This window comes from Pan troglodytes, chromosome 21, assembly GCF_028858775.2.
Source record: "Pan troglodytes isolate AG18354 chromosome 21, NHGRI_mPanTro3-v2.0_pri, whole genome shotgun sequence".
Classification (NCBI taxonomy): domain Eukaryota; kingdom Metazoa; phylum Chordata; class Mammalia; order Primates; family Hominidae; genus Pan; species Pan troglodytes.
Genome location: NC_072419.2, coordinates 42257319 through 42278632, shown reverse-complemented (window position 1 = coordinate 42278632; position 21314 = coordinate 42257319). Strand labels below are relative to the sequence as shown.

The 21314-nt window shown below is 46.3% G+C and overlaps 1 protein-coding gene across 7 annotated transcripts in view; it reads right to left on the bottom strand.

The window, feature by feature from the left end:
- Positions 1-9855: 9855 nt before the first annotated feature.
- CNBD2 (cyclic nucleotide binding domain containing 2) overlaps positions 9856-21314 on the bottom strand; it is a 74674-nt gene continuing 63215 nt past the window's right edge. For 5 of the 7 annotated variants that reach the window (XM_009437110.3, XM_063802876.1, XM_009437111.5 and 2 more), the window contains 2 exons: positions 16805-16974; positions 9856-10199 (listed from right to left, as the gene is read on the bottom strand). In XM_009437110.3, coding sequence (XP_009435385.1) covers positions 9908-10199; positions 16805-16974 — 462 coding nt within the window. In that variant the 3' untranslated portion in view covers positions 9856-9907. The remainder of the gene's footprint in view (positions 10200-16804; positions 16975-21314) is intronic. The other 2 variants (XM_054674693.1, XM_016937812.4) reach the window with 1 other exon arrangement.

Below are 21314 nucleotides of genomic sequence, written 5' to 3'. Positions count from 1 at the left end.
GAGTTGATAGCTCATTTCTTTTTAGTGCTGAATAATATCCCATCGTCTGGACATACCACAGTTTATTTATCCATTCACCTACTGAAAGACATCTTGGTTGCTTCCAAGTCTTAGCAACTACAAATAAAGTTGCCATAAACATTTATGTACGGGTTTTCATATGGATATGCTTTCAACTCCTTGTGTGGTAGGAGAATGTTTAATTTTATAAGAAACCACTGAACTGTCTTCCAAAGCAACTGTACCATTTTGTACTCCCACCAGCAATGAATGAGGGTTCTTGGTCCACATCTTTGCCAGCTTTTGGTGGTGTCAGTGTTCTGGATTTTGGCTATTCTAATAGGTGTGTGAAAGCCAGGTTTTGTAATTATGGCTAGAGCTTATACAAATCCATAGTGACTTCCTCCATTTTCTTCTTGGTCTCAATTGTCTAATTTCTTTTTGTTGTTGTTGTTGTTTTTTAAGATGGAGTCTCGCTCTGTCGCCCAGGCTGGAGTGCAGTGGCGCAATCTCTGCTCACTGCAAGCTCCGCCTCCCGGGTTCATGCCATTCTCTTGCCTCAGCCTCCAGAGTACCTGGGACTACAGGCACCCGCCACCACACCCGGCTAATTTTTTGTATTTTTAGTAGAGACGGGGTTTCACCGTGTTAGCCAGGATGGTCTCGATCTCCTGACCTCGTGATCCACCCACCTTGGCCTCCCAAAGTGCTGGGATTACAGGCGTGAGCCAAAGCACCCGGCCCAATTGTCTAATTTCTAATAAATAATATGTTTCTCTTTTTATCCTGAATATCACAGAGCTTATCAATGATTTTTTTTTTTATTTGAGACTGGGTCTGGCTCTGTCACCCAGGCTCACTGCAATCTCAGCTCACTGTAACCTCCACCTCCCAGGCTCAAGTGATCCTCCCTCCTCAGTCTCTTGAGTAGCTGGGACTACAGGTGCACACCACCACATCTGGCTAATTTTTGTATTTCTTTGTAGAGACAGGGTTTCATCATGTTGCCCAGGCTGGTCTTGAACGTCTGAACTCAAGCAGTCTGCTCGCCTCAGCCTCCCAAAGTGCTGGGATTACAGGTGTGAGCCACCACACCCGGCCTCAACAAACTTAAAAATCAATTTTTATCTAATTATAAAGTCAACTAAAGCCAATATTTATGCATATCCATATTAGCTTCCTTCACTTTCTTCCTTTTTTCAGTTCTAATTTTTATTTTAAAATAACTTCACACTTAAAATTGCAAGAATGATAATGCCACTATGAAAAATATGGCAGTTCCTCAAAAAATTAAAAATGGAATTACCATAGGATCTAGCAATCCCACTTTTGGATATATAACCAAAAGAACTGAAAGCAGTGGTCTCAAAGATGCATTTGCACCAATGTTCCTAACAACATTATTCACAATAGCCAAAAAGTAGAAGCAACCCAAGTGGCCATCGGTAGATGAATGGGTAAACAAAATATGGTATATACACATAAAATGGAATATTGTTTAGCCTTAAAAAGGAACGAAATTCTGACACATGCTACAACATAGGTGAACCTTGAGGACAACATGCTAAGTAAATGAACCAGCCCCAGAAAGACAAATATTGTATGATTCCACTACTTTAGGTACCTAGGGTACTCAAATTCATAGAGACAGAAAGGAGGGGGTAGTTGCCAGGGACTAGGGGGGAAGGAGTAATGGGGAGTCATTGTTTAATGGGTACAGAGTTTCATTTTTCCAAGATGAAAAGAGTTCTGGAGATGGATGGTGGTGATAGTTACATAACAATGAGAATACTTCATGCCACTCAACTATACACTTAAAAATGATGAAGATGATACATGTTATGCTATTCGTATTTTACCACAGTTAAACATATGTTTTTAATTGCAAGGATGGTTCAAAGGACTCCTAAGGCCAGGCGACGGCTTACAGCACTTTAAGAGGCTGAGGCAGTGGCTGGGCACGGTGGCTCATGCCTGTAATCCCAGCACTTTGGGAGGCCAACGTGGTTCGATCACCTGAGGTCAGGAGTTCAAGACTAGCCTGACCAACATGGTGAAACCCCATCTCTACTAAAAATACAAAATTAGCCAGGCGTGGTGGCATATGCCTGTAATTCCAGCTACTCGGGAGGCTGAGGCAGGAGAAGCTCTTGAACCCAGGAGGCAGAGGCTGCAGTGAGCCAAGATCTGCCACTGCACTCTAGTCTTGGCAACAAGAGTGAAACTCTGTCTCAAAAAAAAAAAAAAAAGGCTGAGGCAGGAGGATCACTTGAGCCCAGGAGTTTGAGACAGGCCTGGGCAAAACAGTGAGACCCCACCTCTGTTAAAAAAAAAATTTTTTTTTAAACAATTCCTAAGTACACTTCACGCAGATTGGCCAGTTGTTATTTGACTATATTTTCTTTGCCATTCTCTCTCTAAATGTACATATTATAATTTTCTAAATAATTTGGAAAGTAAACTGAAGAAATTATCTCTCTTAACTGCCAAGTACTGCAGTGTATATTTCCTAAGTACAAAGAGAGTCTCTTACATAACCGTACAATTACAGACAGCAAGAAATACAATTACGGCCAGATATGGTGGCTCACACCTGTAATTCCAACACTTTGGGAGGCTGAAGCAGGCAGATCTCTTGAGCCCAGGAGTTCAAGACCAGCCTGGGCAACATGGTGAAACCCTGTCTCTACAAATAATAAAAAAATAAATTAGCCAGGCATTGTGGCACACCTGTAGTCCCAGCTACTCAGGAGACTGAAGTGGAAGGATCCCTTAAGCCCAGGAGGTCAAGGCTGCAATGAACCGTGATTGCACCACTGCACTCCAGAGTAGACAGAGTGAGACCCTATCTGGGAAAACAAACAAATAAATAAATAAATACTATTATCTCTCCCACAGTTCATTTTCACATGCCACCATGGGGTTCAATAATCCATTTTCTTTTACTTTTTTTTTTTTTTTGAGACGGAGTTAGGCTCTTGTTGCCCATGCTGGAGTGCAATGGCACAATCTCGACTCACCACAACCTCCACCTCCCGGGTTCAAGTGATTCTCCTGCCTCAGCCTCCCGAGTAGCTGGGATTACAGGCATGTGCCACCACGCCCGGTTAATTTTTGTATTTTTAGTAGAGACGGGGTTTCTCCATGTTGGTCAGGCTGGCCTCGAACTCCCGACCTCAGGTGATCTGCCCACCTCGGCCTCCCAAAGTGCTGGGATTACAGGCATAAGCCACTGCGCCCAGCCTCAATAATCCACTTTCTTGATCCTGACTTTCTGTTGGGGGTGGGTGGTTTTGGAAGTACGAGATAGGTGAGGACAAAACAAGAGAGGCGGGTGGGGCCCTGCTCAGCCCCTGGGGTGGGGGCTATGTGTGCAGAACACCCGCTGGACCCCTGGAATTGCACAGATGCTAGGCATGAAGCTCAGGAAAGGGATGGAGCCTGGCGGAGAGTCACACAGCACACATCTGAACTCTGCCACCTCTCACTGCCCCAGCCCTCCAGTGTCTGTCCCCAAGGCCCACAGTTTGGCAGCAGCCATGAAAAACCTTTGTTTATGCTTTGATCCTGCTTATCAGCCACCTAGAAACTGCTACTCATCCTCATTGTTTGCTCTGGACCAGTGATTACAAATTCAGCAACTCAGCACCCTTGCAGTTAAGCCCCATAAATCCCCCAGCAGTAGAAAGGCATCATGGTAGAATGGCCTGTACGTGTACTGCCCTGAAAGTATTTCCCTATGATGTAGCCTTGCAGATGAGCAAAGTGACCCATTTCACCCCTTAACTGGAAGGTAAGATTTTCCTAGGAGTTATATGAAAGGAATAGAAGACTTTTCTTTTTTCTTTTTTTTTTCTTTTCTTTTCTTTTTTTTTTTTTTTTTTTTTTTTGAGATGGAGTCTTGCTCTTGTCGCCCAGGCTGGGGTGCAGTGGCGCAATCTTGGCTCACTGCAACCTCTACCTCCTGGGTTCAAGCAATTCTCCTGCCTCAGTCCCCCGAGTAGCTGGGGTTACAGGTGCCCGCCACCACACCAGCTAATTTTTTTTTATATTTTAATAGAGATGCGGTTTCACCACGTTGGCCAGGCTGGTCTCGCACTCCTGACTTTGTGATCCGCCCACCTCAGCCTTCCAAAGTGCTGGGATTACAGGCATGAGCCACCACGCCCCACCGGAATAGAAAATTTAAACAATGCCTTTCTTCCAACCCCAAGTTGGGACCTTAAACACTACCTATAACAAACGCTGGTAATGTGTCCTGTGTTTATTTTTCAAGTGGGTTTTTTTATTTTTCCCCCAAACAGTGGAAGCTTTTAGCACTAGGGGCTATATTTTTGGCTCGAGCAGCTTGGGCTTGCCTCTGCAAGTATGACTATGCTTATTTACATATGGAAAATAATTCCAGAGGGCAATTATATTCTCCCCAGCACAGTTTCAGGGCTGTGTGTGCAGACTTCCTTTTTTGAAAATAGGTGGCTCATTTGGGATAGATGAGTAACGGTGGTGTAACTGTCCACACACTTCAATGCTGATTAACTAGGAGGGTGCTGGGCTGTGGTTTTCCTGGATTTTCTGGAACCACCACCTGGTAGCTGAGTGAGCTTTGCCTTTGGGGCCTCAGGCTCCTCATCTCTCAAATGGATGCTGCCATCCAGTTAGCTGCCAGGAAATAGTTTCAGAGTAAGTGATGGCCTCTGTAGAGTGCCTCACATAATGCCTGGCACACACCAGGTACTCCATACCTGAGCCTGGGGCCCTCTCCCTGGCTTCTTAGGCATGGCAGATCACCCCGGGCTTCCGGGACCCTTGGATCTGTGCCTAGGTGGCAGTGAGGACCTCTGCAGCACTGAAAATGTCATTTGTTCCAAACACTTGTGCCAGGGGGTATCATATTTACTCCTTCTGAGTGAACTCCTCTCCCAGGTAAATGCTCATGTCATGTCTTCCACTGCCCACTGCCTGATTCTTTTTTCTTTCTTTTCCTTTTTTTTTTTTTTGAGAGAGAGTTTCACTCTGTCACCCAGGCTGGAGTACAGTGGCATGATCATGGTTCACTGCAGCCTTGACCTCTTCGGCTCAAGTAATCCTCCCACCTCAGCTCCCTTAAGTAGCTTGGACTACAGGCATGCACCACCATGGATGGCTAATTTTTGTATTTTTTGTAGTGACAGGGTCTCACTATGTTTCCCAGGCTGGTCTTGAACTCCTGCCTCAGCCTCCCAAAGTGCTAGGATTACAGGCGTGAGCCAGCACACCCAGTATCCTGCCTGAATCTGATCCCATGTTATTGCATGTGTATGTATGTATGTGTGTATGTGTATGTGTGTCGTGTGTGTATATGTGTATTTATGTATATGTGTGTATGTATATGTGTATGTGTGTATATGTGTGTGTATATGTGTGTGTGCATGTGTATGTGTGTATATATGTGTGTATGTATATGTGTGTGTGTGTGTGCTGGGGAAAGGGAGCCTTGAGAACCGGCGCTCATTCTGCAGCTCACAGCCTGGAAGCTAGGCTCACACACAAGTCCCACCTCCCCCCGCCCTACATTCCCCTCACTGTCCCACTCATTCTTTTTCCAAACAGTACCCTCCCCACACAGTGCTTGGTATGGTTTGCTGCCCTGTCTCCACTCTCCCCTGAGAGGCTGCCCGTTCATTCTTTTTCCAAACAGTACCCTCCCCACACAGTGCTTGGTATGGTTTGCTGCCCTGTCTCCACTCTCCCCTGAGAGGCTGCCCGTTCATGTTCCCATGAGCTCCTTCACCTAGAGAAGAGTGTGGGGGTTAGGCGAGAAGTCATTCAGGCTCCTCCTACCCCAATCCACTCAGTGATGGCCTTTATCACTGATTATGAGGGCTCAGACTTCCAAAGTCTCAGTTTCCTATTCCACCGAAGGGGGAAGAGAGTTTCTAGATGATCAAATTGACCTTGGTCTAAAAGACGTGAATAACACTTAGCGAGTGCTGAGCACTTACCATGCCAGGGACTTTACACCATATGCTGAATATAATAAGCATCTCTTGCTGCCCACTCCCTGCTTGGTTACTGGATTCAAAGAGACAGCAGTACTGCCTAATTCTATAATTCTATTCAAATGTTCACTTGGTTTCTCAAACAAATGCCAAAGAGGGACACATTCTCAATGCACAGAAAAGCACAGAGGACTCCTTGAAGTCCTCTTCAGACATTTCTCCTTCTCAAGTTCTTTTGTCACATAGTGGCTTCAGGAACTTTGCTCTTCCTCAGCTCCCCTCAAGACCTCCTGAAGCCCAGCCCAGAGTCTCTCTCCCTTCTCAGTACCCTCATCCTCAGTTGCTCTTCCAGGCTATTTTCTCACCCATTACTGCCCTAAAAAAACGTGTTCTGCCTGTTATTCTGGAAGCATTTTCTTTCTTTTTTTTTTTTTTTTTGATACGGAGTCTCGCTCGTCGCCCAGGCTGGAGTGCAGTGGTGCAATCTCGGATCACTGCAAGCTCCACCTCCCAGGTTCACGCCATTCTCCTGCCTCAGCCTCCCAAGTAGCTGGAACTACAGGCGCCCGCCACCACGCACAGCTAATTTTTTGTATTTTTAGTAGAGGCGGGGTTTCACCATGTTAGCCAGGACGGTCTTGATCTCCTGACCTCGTGATCCACCCACCTCGGCCTCCCAAAGTGCTGGGATTACAGGCGTGAGCCACCGTGCCTGGCCGCATTTTCTTATTTCCCAGGAAGCAGGACCCAGAGATCTTGGTGAAAAAAATCTTCCACCTTGTTATACACATACCACCTCTTTTAATCCTCAACAGCCATTAAGTGGCAGAGCCTGCAGGACTCAACAGGTCACTGAACTCCACAGTCAGATGCTCAGCAAGGTGACTGTCACGTAATAAGTGCTCAACATGTGACCCCTTACATAAAGAGTTTGGGCTGGGCATAGTGGTTCACACCTGTAATCCTGGCATTTTGGGAGGCTGAGGCAGGAGGATCACTTGAGGCCAGGAGTTTGATACTAATCTGAACAGAACAGCAAGGCCCTGCCTCTACAAAAAAAAAAAAAAAATTAGTCAGGCATGGTAGTGCACACCTGTAATCCCAGCTACTTAAGAGGCTGAAGCAGGATGATTGCTTGAGCCCAGGAGTTTGAGGCTGTAGTGAGCTATGATCATGCCATTGCATTCTAGCCTGGGTGACAGAGACAGACCCTGTCTCAAAAATAAATTTAAAAACATAAAATTTAAAAGGAGTTTGGTGACCCCTAGCCAAGAAAATAAAAGGCAACAGAAAATGCATCTTATCCAACCTTTGACTCTCTCTGCAGTGCTCAATAAATAAATTTCAAGACTGGGCACGGTGGCTCACGCCTATAATCCTAGCACTTTGGAAGTACCAAGACAGGTGGATTGCCTGAGCTCAGGAGTTTGAGACTAGCCTGGGCAACACAGCAAAACCCCATCTCTACTAAAAATACAAAAAATTAGCCAGGTCTGTAGCCAGGCCTGATGTCACACACCTGTAGTCCCAGCTACTTGAGAGCCTGAGACACGAGAATCGCTTGAATCCGGAAGGTTGCAGTGAGCTGAGATTGCACCACTGCGCTCCAGCCTGGGCGACAAAGCAAGACTCTCTCCAAAAATAAATAAATAAATAAATTTCAAATGGATGAATAAGAAGCCCACACCATCATCTTGGAGCCACAGCCCTAAATGCAAAAGGATACCTAAATATGGTCAGACACCCCAACTTACTTGGTCCCAAAACAGTGACCCCTTGTCCTTGTAGGTCACAGTCGACCTTTCCAGGACTGCTGCAGATATCCCTGACTCCTTGATTCTGGAGCTATCAGGGAAGTGAAGATCTGTAAGTCCACTGCTTCTTTACCCTTTACGTCCACACCCCCTTCAGAGAGAAAAATTTCATACTTCTTTTCTGGTATGCAATATGAAAACGGCTTTCTTTTAAATTCAACAGAGTTCCAGTGTAGTGGCTCTGTATGAGTTTGTCCTCACATTGCTAACAAAGACATACCTGAGACTGGGTAGTTTATAAAGAAAAGAGGTTTAATTGACTCACAGTTTCGCATGGCTGGGAAGGCCTCAGGAAACTTAGAATCGTGGCAGAAGGGGAAACAAATAAATCCTTCTTCACATGGCAGCAGGAGAGAGAATGAGAGCTGAGCGAAGGGGAAAGCCCCTTATAAAACCATCAGATCTCGTGAGAACTCACTCACTATCATGAGAACAGTATGGGGAAACTGCCCCCATGATTCAATTATCTCCACCCGGTCCTGCCCTTCACACATGGGGATTATTACAATTCAAGATAAGATTTTGGGTGGGGACACAGCCAAATCGTATCAGGCTCATACCTGAAATCTCAGCACTTTGGGAGGCCAAGGTGAGAGGATCACTTTAGGCCAGGAGTTTGAGACCAGCCTGAGCAATTCAGTAAGACCCTGTCCCTACAAAAAAAAATTTTTAATTAGCCCTACGTGATGGTGCATACCTGTACTCCCAGCTACTTTGGAGGCTAAGGCAGGAGGATTGCTTGAGCCCAGGAGTTCGAGGCTGCAGTGAGCTATGATCGTGCCACTGCACTGCAGCCTGGGCAACAGAGCAAGACCCTGTCTCAAAATAAAAATAAAAAATAAATTCAACAAACAAAACTATAATGTTGAATATGCTTTTCAAACTAGATCACCCCCATTCATGAAAGCCATTGATCTTGTCCAACTTGCTCATTTCACCACTGGGGAAACTGAGGTACAGATAAGGGAATCAAAGTGCTCAAGAGGGTCCAGTGAGACACAAGCACACCTGGGACTGCCAGAGCTCCTGGTGCCCAGCTCGACGCCCAGGCATTCCTCAGAGTCTATGCCTTGCCAGGGACAGGGTGGGGGACTTGGAAGCGGGCAGGCTCCTGTGCCGCCATGGCCTCCGCCAGGCTCCTCAGTGCTCTCAAGCTAACCTATGGGGTTCTCGAAGGGAAAGAGGTGTCTGGAGCTTGGTCTGTGGTGCTGAGGCTGCTGGAGACAGGAACCCTGAGTTGTAGGCCCAGATCAGTGTTGGGCAGCTCCAGATTAAAGACCCAGCAGAGAGAGTGAGGAGCCCTCTTTCATTCAGACTCTGCAGCCTCCTTGTCTCCACCTCCTCTATCACAGCTACTCACTCCTCATCCTGGACCTGATGCCTGCTCCTGTCATGCTGTCCCATCAGCGTCTCTCTGGCTCCTGTACCCTCCTCCCAATCAGTCGCAGCCTCACTTCACTCTCTGACAGGGACCCAGCCCACCACCTGCAGGCCCATGTGTGTTTTGTTTGACACTATTTGAAAACAATCTGAATTAGTTGCTCGTGTTTAAAAACTGGTAGGAATCATCTAAAATATTGAATTTCTTAATTCTCTTGAAGAATCTACAGACTGACGATATGAGGCCTGAATTATTTTCTGACAGGGCAGCAACTGACTGGGCTAAGGGGCAGCTGCCCCATCTGGATGGGGAACTTACACAGCGGGCCCCAGCATCTCCACCATTCCCCGTTGCCTTTCCAGCCTTTCTGCTGCACTCCTTTAGATGACCTGTGTGGCCTTGGAAGGCATTTGCAACCCTAGTCTTGACCACTTTGATTTGAGCCTTCCCCACATCCAGCTTATCAGACAAGACCCTCCTACCCTGAAACTATGCCCAATGATTAACCCGTCCACACACAGCCTCTGACCATCCATTCACTCAGCCCAGCCCTCAAGCGTCAAGGGAGACTGTGCCCCCATTGCTGTCCCCAAAACACCTCTCTGGACCCACAGCTCAGCCCTCCAGGCTCCCTTCCTCCAAGTCCCACAGCTCCCATGGTGGTCATTCAGAAAGCACAGCGGCCAATCCACCATCCTTTATTTGTCCTAAATAAGGACCCCTGCGCTCTTACACTAAGCCAAGAGTTCTCGGATTTTGTACCGAGGTGCTTTGATGGCTTGGACAATCCTCAATGGGGGGAGGTATTTCTGGGGAGCCATAAAAATAGGATAACGAGGTTTAGTCGTCTTGTTGATGCTGCACAAATCCAGGACCACAGACTTAGGGTTGTAGATCTCTCTCTTCTTGGGCCGGTTTGGAGTGAACAGTTGACTTTGGCAAGGCTCCACGAGCAGCTGCAACAGGTCCTTCCGAAAGATATTCCAGCTGTTCTGCTGGAGGAACTTCTGGCACATATCTTCATCACTAAAGGGCAGGCACAGAAGCCGAGGTTCTCATGCCAGTCCCGCCCCTCCAGCCTTGCCTCCTGCCACTCTCCCCTCCCTAAGCATGTGGCACTTCATTCTGCTTCTCTGACCCTCCCAGACTCTCCTTCTGCACCCTTTCCCTTTCCACAGTTTTCTTCCCTTAGGCCTGTGCTGTCTCATGTAGTAGCAATGGGCCACCTGTAGCTACTGAGTACCTGAAATGCAGCCAGTCTGAAATAGAGATGTGCTGTGAGTGTAAAATACACACCAGATTTCACAGACTTAGAACACAGAACTTAGAAAGTAAAATAGCTCCTTAATCATTTTATATTGATAAATGGATAAAGTGTGGTATATATATATTACATGATTCGGTTTATGTGAGATGTCCAGCACAGGCAGGTCTGTAGAGACAGGAGGTAGACTGGTGGCTGCCTTGGACTGGCCATGGTGGTCTGGCTCTGCCCTCCCCCTCACCTCATAGTAAGTGCGGCTGAGGAAGGTGGAAGAAGGACTGGGGCCTCCTGAGACCACAGCAAGGCAAGGGGGTATTAAGCTTCAACTAACTCACCTGTACTCTCTTACCTAAGCAGACAAGCTGAATACATCATTAACAAGTCAGAACATTCATTCTTCCAGCCAGATTATATCGACAAAGATAAAGTCAACTTTGATCCATAGAGATTGGCTTAAGAAAAAACCCAGAGGTCAGCATGGCTACAAGCTAGTCCTGTAGCATCAGCAATATGACAAAGCCAGCTTCCACCCGCTCATGAAAGCTGACCATGTGCACCTCTTCTCAACTCCATGCTTGTGGCAGCAGGTTGGTAGTTTGAAACTGGCCATGGTGGGAGTATTTACACTATGGAAATCAGCAAACACTGCAAGCCAGGGTCCTCCTCCGGCATCTTGGAGAGCTGGTTGTTAAACATCCATGAGCACACTACTGGGTAGTCCTCACTTAAAAAGTTCCATTAACTCTCAATTTCTTACATAATAAATAACAACAACATCTCACTCAGACTTAGAACTTACCATGTGTCAAGCACTTTACATTTGTGAACTCATTTAATTTTCACAACCACTCCATTTCAGAAACATAGAAATTGGGGTGAGGCTAAGGGATTCACCAAAACCTAGGAGGGGGCAAGCATGTGATGACTAATTCTTAGGGGATAATTTTTTTTTAACCTAGATTCTAAGCTAGGACAGACAAGACTCCATGTCACTTCCTGATGCTGATGGTCACATTGATTTCTAGTCTACTTTTTCACTGAACAGGGTAGCCTCAGCTTCACAAAGGGGTCTCAGTTCCAATCCCCTGTCTCACTTGAACTGAAAGCTGCATCTGTCCTTTCAGGCTTTAAAAAATCAACCCATGGCTGGGTGCGGTGGCTCATGCCTGTAATCCCAGCACTTTAGGAGACCAGGCGGGTGGATGACTTCAGATCAGGAGTTTGAGACTAGCCTGGCCAAGATGGTGAAACCCTGTCTCTACTAAAAATACAAAAATTAGCCAGGTGTGGTGGCACACGCCTGTAATCCCAACTACTCAGGAGGCTGAGCCACAAGAATCACTTGAACCCAGTGGGGGGACATTGCAGTGACCTGAGATCACGCCACTGCACTCTAGCCCAGGCGACAGAGTGAGACTCCGTCCCAAAAAAAAAAAAAAAAAAAAAAAATCAGCCCGTGACGCCCTTAAGCCCTCCTGGGCAATCCCCAGCATTAGTTCATACTGTCTGTCTGTTTTGGGTGATCCTCTTCACTTTGGCCTTGGGGATTTCCTGACTTTCTTGTGGATGCAGCCATGCATTCTACCCCACATGGGCCGCGCTGTGCTCCGTAGGGGTGATTTTCAGGATAACCAGCCTGCGCTATTCACAGGACAGGTACCTCTGCCACCGGCTCTGTGATCTTCAGGATCTCAGAGTCTTCGGTTAAAACGTGAGGGATTTGAGCTAGATAATGGATATGTTTTCTGCCTGTTTTAGCAGTCTAGAAAGGCATGAGTTCAACGATTAATGAATAAGACAGAATTCTGTGGGTCAGCATTCTAGATGAGGGCCGCAAATGCTGACTGAGAAGGGCGGATGCTGAATGTTCCATCTGCCCCCGCTCAACTCTATGTAAACCTTTTATGAATTTCCATTCAACAGATATTAACTGATCCCCATCATGTGCCAGGCAATATGCAAGGAGCTAAGGCTCCTTAAACCCTTTTTTGAGTGGCAGGTCTAAATGGCCATTTCCTATATTGGTAATACCCAGGAGTCAGAGAAGTGTGCCATCCTTGAACCAGAAGGAACCACCAGTATTTTTCAGCTTGTTTTTCTCACAAGACTGCCCCAGTGTTGGCCTTATCTACATATCATCTGCTCTTTAAATTTATTAATGATTTTCCGGGCTGGGCACGGTGGCTCACACCTGTAATCCCAGCACTTTGGGAGGCCGAGGTGGGCGGATCACCTCAGGTTGGGAGTTCGAGACCAGCCTGGCCAACATGGTGAAACCCCGTCTCTACTAAAAGTAGTCAGGTGTGGTGGCGGCGCCTGTAATCCCATCTACTTGGGAGGCTGAGGCAGAAGAATCACTTGAACCCAGGAGGCAGAGTTTGCAGTGAGCCAAGATCACACCACTGCACTCCAGCCTGGGTGACAAAGCAAGACTCTGTCTAAAAAAAAAAAAAAAAAATTACAAATGATTTTCCTTCAATCTGTTCAGTTCCTTTTACTTAAATATTTACTTTAACTTTGTCTTAAGCAACAAGATCTGTCAGATCACACAGTTAGTAAGTCAGTCATGCTGCTTTTTCTAATTCACATAAATAAATACATAAATGTTAAAACTAAAAACGTCAATCTGTGAGCCACCTAAAATCATCCTGTAACCCTCCTGTGGAATATGTTCATACTTTAAAAAATACTGATCCACTCTAATTTTCTTGTTCTGCTGATTGGAGTCAAAAGCCTAGAGAAGGTCATGAAGACCTCACACTGCTCAAGGTCATGAAGATCTCACGTCAGAGCCTTTTGGGTGCTTATTGGCCAGGGCTGGAATCACCTGCAGCTCTGTCTGCCTTCATACCCCCTTTCTCTACCATTGGAATCACTCGCTTCCCACACCTGCTGCCAAAACCGTGTCTGACCACAATATCACCGCAAGTAAAGAAAATGTGTAAGAAGTATGAGCTCCATTATGAAAACAGAGTATGACAATAAAGGCATATTTGGCACATATTCACGAAGTGAATAAAACACTAAAAGGAAATACAGAAGATGCTAACTGGGATTGCTGGAAGTCTGCAAATGATTTGGGTTTTGTCTTTTTTTGCTGTTCAGTGTTTTTCAATCTTCTGCAATGAGTATGGCCCATCACATTTAGTCAACATTTATTAAGCACCTTCTGCATGCTGGGCACTGTACAGGTGCTAGAGACCAAAGGCAGATAAAGCACAGCCTTGCCTTCCTGAAGCACTTAATCAGGTGGAAGGGAAAGAGCTGTGCGAACAGGTAACTGTATGACAACACGATACGGTCAATGACAGAGCTGTGTAGAGAATATTATGAGTGTGCAGAAAGGGGGTACTTATCCCAAACTGGGGTTAGTCTGAGGAGGTTTGCTGCAGAAGATGAATCTTACAGAATGAGCAGGAATTTATCACAAAGGGTGGAGGCAGGACTGGGGTTAGCATTTCAGGCAAAAGGGCCAGCATTGGCAAAGGCAAGGTATGTGCAGCATCTAGCAGGCAACCCGCCTGGGCTGCTGGAGTGAGTTGGAGGTGGCAGGAGATGCTGGAGGGGGCTTGAGTGGGGTGTCAGACTGTGGTGGGTCATTGAGGTAGCATTGAGTTTGGACTTTATCCTATAGGCAGTGAGATACCATTGAAAGGTTTCAAGCAGGAGTTTAACACAACTAGATTAGGGTTTTAACAAGAACACAGTGTGCAGAAAGAATCCAGCAGGCAGGAGACTGAAGGGGAGGAACCCGTGATAAGACTCTTGCGGGAGTCTAGCTTGGTGGTCCCGAAGTGGGGGTGGAGGCCAGGCGCAGTGGCTCATGCAATCCCAGCACTTTGGGAGGCCAAGGTGAGTGGATCCTTTGAGCTCAGGAGTTTGAGACCAGCCTGGGCAACATGGCAAAACCCCGTCTCTACTAAAAAATACAAAAAAATTAGCCAGGCATGGTGGCGCCTGCCTGTTGTCCCAGCTACCGGGGAGGCTGAGGTGGGAGGATCACTTGAGCCCGGGAGGCAGAGGTTGCAGTGAGTTGAGATTCAGCCACAGCATGCCAGCCTGGATGACAGAGTGAGACCCCATCTCTCTCACACACACACAAAACAAAGCCGGGGTGGAGAGACATGTCACCCAGGAGATGTACAAGATCCACTAGAGTATGTGAATAGTAGGATTTCATTTATATTTATCTTTCTCTTTTTCTTTTAAAAGATCAATTTTTATATGTTTATAATATATATTGGTACAGTAATATTATATGTGGATATAATAAAAACAAATTAACAGATGTTATTTATATTACATATACATACCAGGGAGTACATGCTTGAACACTTTTTAGTAATAGCAGTGTGAGATGGAAACAGTTTTGAGACCACTGGTCTGGGCAATAAATTAATTTTTACATTTAAAAAAGTTATTTGTTCCCATTATAAAAGCATTAACATTCACTCTAGAAAATTTGGACACTATGAAAAAGTAAAAAAAAAAATTATCTAATCTTTCAAGATACATATTTATTTTTAATAATTATAAAAGTAAATCTCAGCATTTTGGAAGACCAAGGCAGGAGGACTGGTTCAAGACCAGCTTGGACAACGTAATGAGACCCCCATCTCTACAAAAAAATTTTCAATTAGCTGAGCATTGTAGTGTACATCTATAGTTCCAGCTACTCAGGAGACTGAGGTGGGAGGATCCCTTGAGCCCAGAAGGTCAAGGCTACAGTGAGCCATGATTGTGCCACTGCACTCCAGCCTGGGGAACAGAGTGAGAACCTGCCTCAAAAAAATAAGTAAATAAAAATAAAATAAAACGTGAGAGGAATATATAACCAGAAAGTCCCCTTTAGTCTCACCTCCCAGAGAAAACGACTCTTACCATAGGCATTGTCATTTTTGCTTATTTCCTTCTAGGTTTCTCTCAGGTAAGTGTTTTACAAAGGCATAGTCATAGCACATGTACAATTCTGTACCACCCTTTTCCAGTATCATTATATCACCCATTTTACCCTGCTGTTACAGAGCCATTAAGCTTACCATTTTTTAAATAAAACAATTATGTTCTATCAAGAGAATACACCACAATTTTATAAACTATCCCCTTAGTGTGGCACACATGAATGTTGTTGTCATTGTTTTTCTATTATGAATATGGCTGCTATGAACATCTTATTTATTTTTTATTATTATTATTTTTGTTTGAGACAGATTTCGCCCTTGTTGCCCAGGCTGGAGTGCAAAGGTGCAACCTCGGCTTACTGCAACCTTCACCTCCCGGGTTCAAGTGACTCTCCTGCCTCAGCCTCCTGAGTAGCTGGGAGTAAAGGTGCCCGCCACCACACCCGGTGGTGTGTTTAGTAGACTATGTTTACTAGAGACAGGGTTTCACCATGTTGGCCAGCTGGTCTTAAACTCCTGACCTCAGGTAATCCACCTGCCTCGGCCTCCCAAAGTGCTGGGATTACAGGCATGAGCCACCACGCCCAGCCTATTATTATTATTATTTTGAGATGGAATCTTGCTCTGTCACCCAGGCTGGAGTGCAATGGTGTAATCTTGGCTCACTTCAATCTCTGCCTCCCAGGTTCAAGTGATTCTCCTGTATCAGCCTCCTGAGTAGCTGGGATTACAGAGGCCCACTACCATGCCTGGCTAATTTTTGTATTTTTAGTAGAGGCAGGGTTTCACCATGTTGGCCAGCCTGGTCTCAAACTCCTGACCTCAGGTGATCCACTTGCCTTGGCCTCCCAAAGTGCTGGGATTACAGGAGTGAGCCACCATGCCCAGCCTTATTATTTTTTAACACACAGTTTCACTCTGTTACCCAGGCTGGAGTGCAGTGATGCCATCTCAGCTCACTGCAACCTCTGTCTCCCGGGTTCAAGCGATTCTCCTACCTCAGCCTCCTGAGTAGTTGGGATTACAGGCATGTGCCACCACGCCTGGCTAATTTTGGGTTTTTAGTAGAGATGGGGTTTTACTATGTTGGCCAGGTTGGTCTCAAACTCCTGACCTCAAGTGATCTGCCTGCCTCAGCTTCCCAAAGTGCTGGGATTATAGGCGTGAGCCATCGCACCTGACCCTGCAATGAACATCTTAATGCAGGGGCTTTCTCCATATTTCGGCTCTATAAATTCACAGATGAATCTCTGTCTCAAAGTGTTGGGACAGTTTTATAGCACTTGAAATGTAATGCTAAAATTATTATCAAAAGGATTGAGCCTATCTAGAGTGTACCAACAACTCCCAGTTTCATTTCACCCTTGTCAGCAACAGGTATTATATTTTTCCTTCTTTTACTAAAATAACAGGTGAATAATTGTTCATTTCACCTGATGGGACTTACGCACATTTCCAGTACTGACCTGGGGAATGCAATATCGAGCTTTAACAACTTTTTTATCATCTCGTCATCATTGTCAATCAGTTCATAAAATATTTCCTTCCTTATCCGTATCAACTCATTTCCCAGGCTCATCAGGATCAAGGGTCGTGTGTCGCATTCACCCTCTGGAAGGAAGTCCTGGTGAAGACCCTCGGGAGAAGTCACAGAAAGTTAGACCTCAGAGACTGGCCAGGTCTGCCCGCAGATTTTCATTCTTTTTTTTCTTTTATTTTTTTTTTGAGACGGAGTTTCCCTGTTGTTGCCCAGGCTGGAGTGCAATGGCCCAAATCTCAGCTCATTGCAACCTCTGCCTCCCAGGTTCAAACGATTCTCCTGCCTCAGCCACCTGAGTAGCTGGGATTACAGGCATGCGCTACCTTTTGTATTTTGAGTAGAGATGGGGTTTCTCCATGTTGGTCAGTCTGGTCTCGAACTCCTGACCTCAGGTGATCTACCCGCCTCGGTCTCCCAAAGTGCTGGGATTACAGGCGTGAGCCACCGTGCCCAGCCTACCCACAGATTTTCTAGATGGGAAAAAGAAGGCCTCAAACAGGAGGTGAATTTATCTGGGATCACTGAGCAAATGACAGGCAGGAGAAATCCTGGGCCCCTTTTGCTACATCATATGGAATTCCTCTAACCGTGGAATTAGAAGAGCACCTAAATCAGATTACCCACTGTCCCATTCCAGCAATCTCACTGCCACTATTGCTCTCAAGTTTTCCCCAATGTCCAATTATAGCTTTTTGTTTTGTTTTGTTTTTGTTTTTGTTTTTGTCGAGCAAATCTCTTTTCTCTTCCTTAGGACTTACAACAAAAATCAAACAGCTAGGCACCAGGTGCAGTGGCTCACACCTGTAATCCCAGCACTTTGGGAGGCCCAGGCGGGTGGATCACTTGAGCCCAGGAGTTTGAGACCAGCCTGGGCAACATGGTGAAACCACATATCTACACAAATTATAAAAGTTAGCCAGATGTGATAGTGCATGCCTGTAGTCCCAGGCTGAGGTGGGAGGATTTCTTGAGCCCAGGAGGTGGAGGTTGCAGTGAGCCAAGATCGCGCCACTGCACTCCAGCCTGGGCGACAGAGCGAGAGACTATCCCAAAAAAGTAAAATAGGCCAGGTGTGGTGGCTGACACCGGTAATCCCAGCACTTTGGGAGGCTGAGGCAGGCTGATCACCTGAGGTCAGGAGTTTGAGACCAGCCTGGCCAACATGGTGAAACCCCACCTCTACTAATAATACAAAAATTAGGGCTGGGCGCAGTGGCTCACGCCTGTAATCCCAGAACTTTGGGAGGCTGAGGCGGGTGGATCACGAGATCAGGAGATCAAGACCATCCTGACGAACACGGTGAAAACCCATCTCTACTAAAAATACAAAAAATTAGCCAGGCATGGTGGCACGTGCCTGTAGTCCCGGCTACTTGGGAGGCTAAGGCAGGAGAATTGCTTGAACCTGGGAGGCAGAGGTTGCAATGAGCCAAAATTGCGCCACTGCACTCCAGCCTGATGACAGAGCGAGACTCCATCTCAAAAAAAAAAGAAAAGAAAAAAGAAAAAGAAAAAGAAAAAAAAAAGAATTAGCCGGGCATGGTGATGGTGGCCTGTAATCCCAGCTACTTGGGAGGCTGAGGCAGGGGAATCGTTCCAATCAGAGAGGTAGAGGTTGTGGTGAGCCAAGATTGTGCCACTGCACTCCAGCCTGGGTGACAGAGTGAAACTGTGACTCAAAAAAAAAAAAAGTAAAATAAAAAATCAAACAGCCAGTCCTCTTCTAGACCTTATCTTTGCAGCCACCCACCCCACCCTTTCCTGCAGGCCTCTGTTTCTCCTCCATCCCTCACAGACTTTGGAGGCCACAGGTCCTCCTCTCTCCAGCTGCCCTCCTGTTCCTTGGCTTGAATTCCTACTTTGTTCTATCTGGAAGGGAGATGGAAGTCCACAGGCATACTTGCTTCCGTGATGAAGGGTGCAATCCGCTTTTTAAGGAGACACCCTGGGACAGGCAGAGCCAGGACTAGAATCCTTGTTGCTGAACTCCCAATCCAGTGCTCAGTCTTCAGCCTCTCAGCTGTTAATCAAGGCTGAGGCAAGGAGGGGCAGGGGCAGGAACGGTTAGTGGCCCCAGAGCCACCAATGCCAGCTGTATAGGGCTCAAGAAGAAAAAGGGCCACAAACCAAGAGGCCCACTCTGTGGAGGACACATGGGGTTGGGGCTAATCCTGGATCCAAGTTGCTGTTGTTGAAGTACAATATACACATCTAATTGACCATCTTTACCATTTTTAAGCATACAGTTCACTGGAAATAAATACATGCACATTCTTTCTTTTCATTCCCTCTCTTCCTCCCCATCCCAGCCTCTGGTAACCACCAATCTACTCCCTATCTTCATGAGATCCAGTTTTTAGGTCCCACATATGAGTGAGAACATGCAATATTTGTCTTTCTGTGCTTGGCTTATTCCACTTAACATAACAGCCTCCAGTACCATCCACGCTGCTGCAAAGGACAGGATCTCATTCCTTTTTATGGCTGAATGATATTCCATTGTGTATATGTCCCACATTTTCCTTATCCATTCATCTGTTAATGGACACTTAGATTGATTCCATATTTTAAAATTTTACTTATGTGATTTGGGGCACACGGTACCTCCTGGGCCATTGCTCGCCTGTGAAATGCAGGTGAGAATATCTATCGACATGTCTCCATAGGATTCTGAATTTGAAAGGAGATGTGAAGTGGGATCTGGAACACCCTCCCCACCTCCACCATTTGGGTTCTAGACCTTGAAATATGACCACGTACAAATTTTTGGGTGCTCTGAGCCCTGGCTTTGTCTCTCTTTGGCAAGACTGGGATGGAGCTATGCCACCTTTCCTCTGAAGCTGCTGAGGGTCTACACGAGATGGCACGTGTGAGAGTGCTCTGGGGGACATGAAGCACCTCGTGTGTCTCTCATGTTGAGTACAGTGGGAACAAAGGCCCTCCTAATCAATGCCAGGACTTGCACAGAAACCAGAATGGCTGCTCTTTAGCCAGCTCCTACTCTGGGGAGGAAACATATATATATATATGAATTTACACCTTACAACCATCCTAGGATGTGGGGTTTATCCTCAGATGTGGAAAATGAGGTTCAGGAAAGGAAATTTACCTATCCACAGCCAATCATCTTATAATTACAATAGCAATGATGATAAAATGGTAATAATAGCACCAACGAACATTTATTGAGCACTCACTAAATTCCAGGCCCTTTTGTAGTTTTTGCATCTATAACCCATTTAACCCTCACCACAATCCAGTGAGCTGACTCCTATTCTTATTCTCATGTTACAGGTGAGGATGCTGAGGTTAAGAAAATTGTCCAACATCAGCCGGGCGCAGTGGCTCACGCCTGTAATCCCAGCACTTTGGGAGGCCGAGGAGGGCGGATCACGAGGTCAGGAGATCGAGACCATCCTGGCTAACACGGTGAAACCCCGTCTCTACTAAAAATACAGAAAATTAGCCGGGCGTGGTGCGGGTGCTTGTAGTCCCAGCTACTTGGGAGGCTGAGGCAGGAGAATGGCATAAACTCGGGAGGCGGAGCTTGCAGTGTGCGGAGATCGTGCCACTGCACTCCAGCCTGGGCGGCACAGCGAGACCCCGTCTCAAGAAAAAAAAAGAAAGAAAAAGAAAAGAAAAAGAAAATTGTCTAACATCACACATCAGGAAAGCAATAAACCTAGGCTTTGAATCAGGTGGTCTGTCTTCAGAGTCTGTGCTTTCAGCAACTACAATGAGGAAACTGAGGCACAAAGAGGTTAAGTAGCTTGCCAAAGGTAATGAGACATAAAGTGGCAGAGCCCAACCTTGAACCAGGGATCCACTCAGGAGCACTGCTGTCCTGCTTGCTCTCTCAGCCACCTCCAACCCACTTGCTGCATGCACACAGCTGGAGTCAGTTGCTTCTCTGGCTAGATGCTTCAAACAGGGTCCCAAGGCACCTGGGATCAAATAAATCTCACGCCGCCTAAGGCCTGGGCTGTCTCACCCTTCCAGGCCCTCCATCTCAGCCTCATGTCACTGCTGCCTTGCTTAGTCTGTTCCAGCCACTCTGCCCTCCCTTCCAATCCCCCCAACACGCCTCCTCCCTCCTGCCTTGAACCTTGAACTTGCCGCTTGTCTGTCTTGAACACTTTTCTGCCAGGTCGTTCCATAGCTTATTCTTTTTTTTTTTTTTTTTTTTTTTCTTTTTTTGAGACAAGGTCTCACTCTGTCCCCAGGCTGGAGTGCAGTTGCATGATTTCAGCTCACTACAATCTCAACCTCCTGGGCTCAAGGGATCCTCCTGCCTCAGCCTCCCGAGTAGCTGGGACTACAGGTGTGCACCACCACACCCGGCTAATTTTTGGTTTTGGTAGAGATGGGGTTTCATCACGTTGCCTAGGCTGGTCTCGAAATCCTGGCCTCAGCCATCCTCCTTCCTTGGCCTCCCA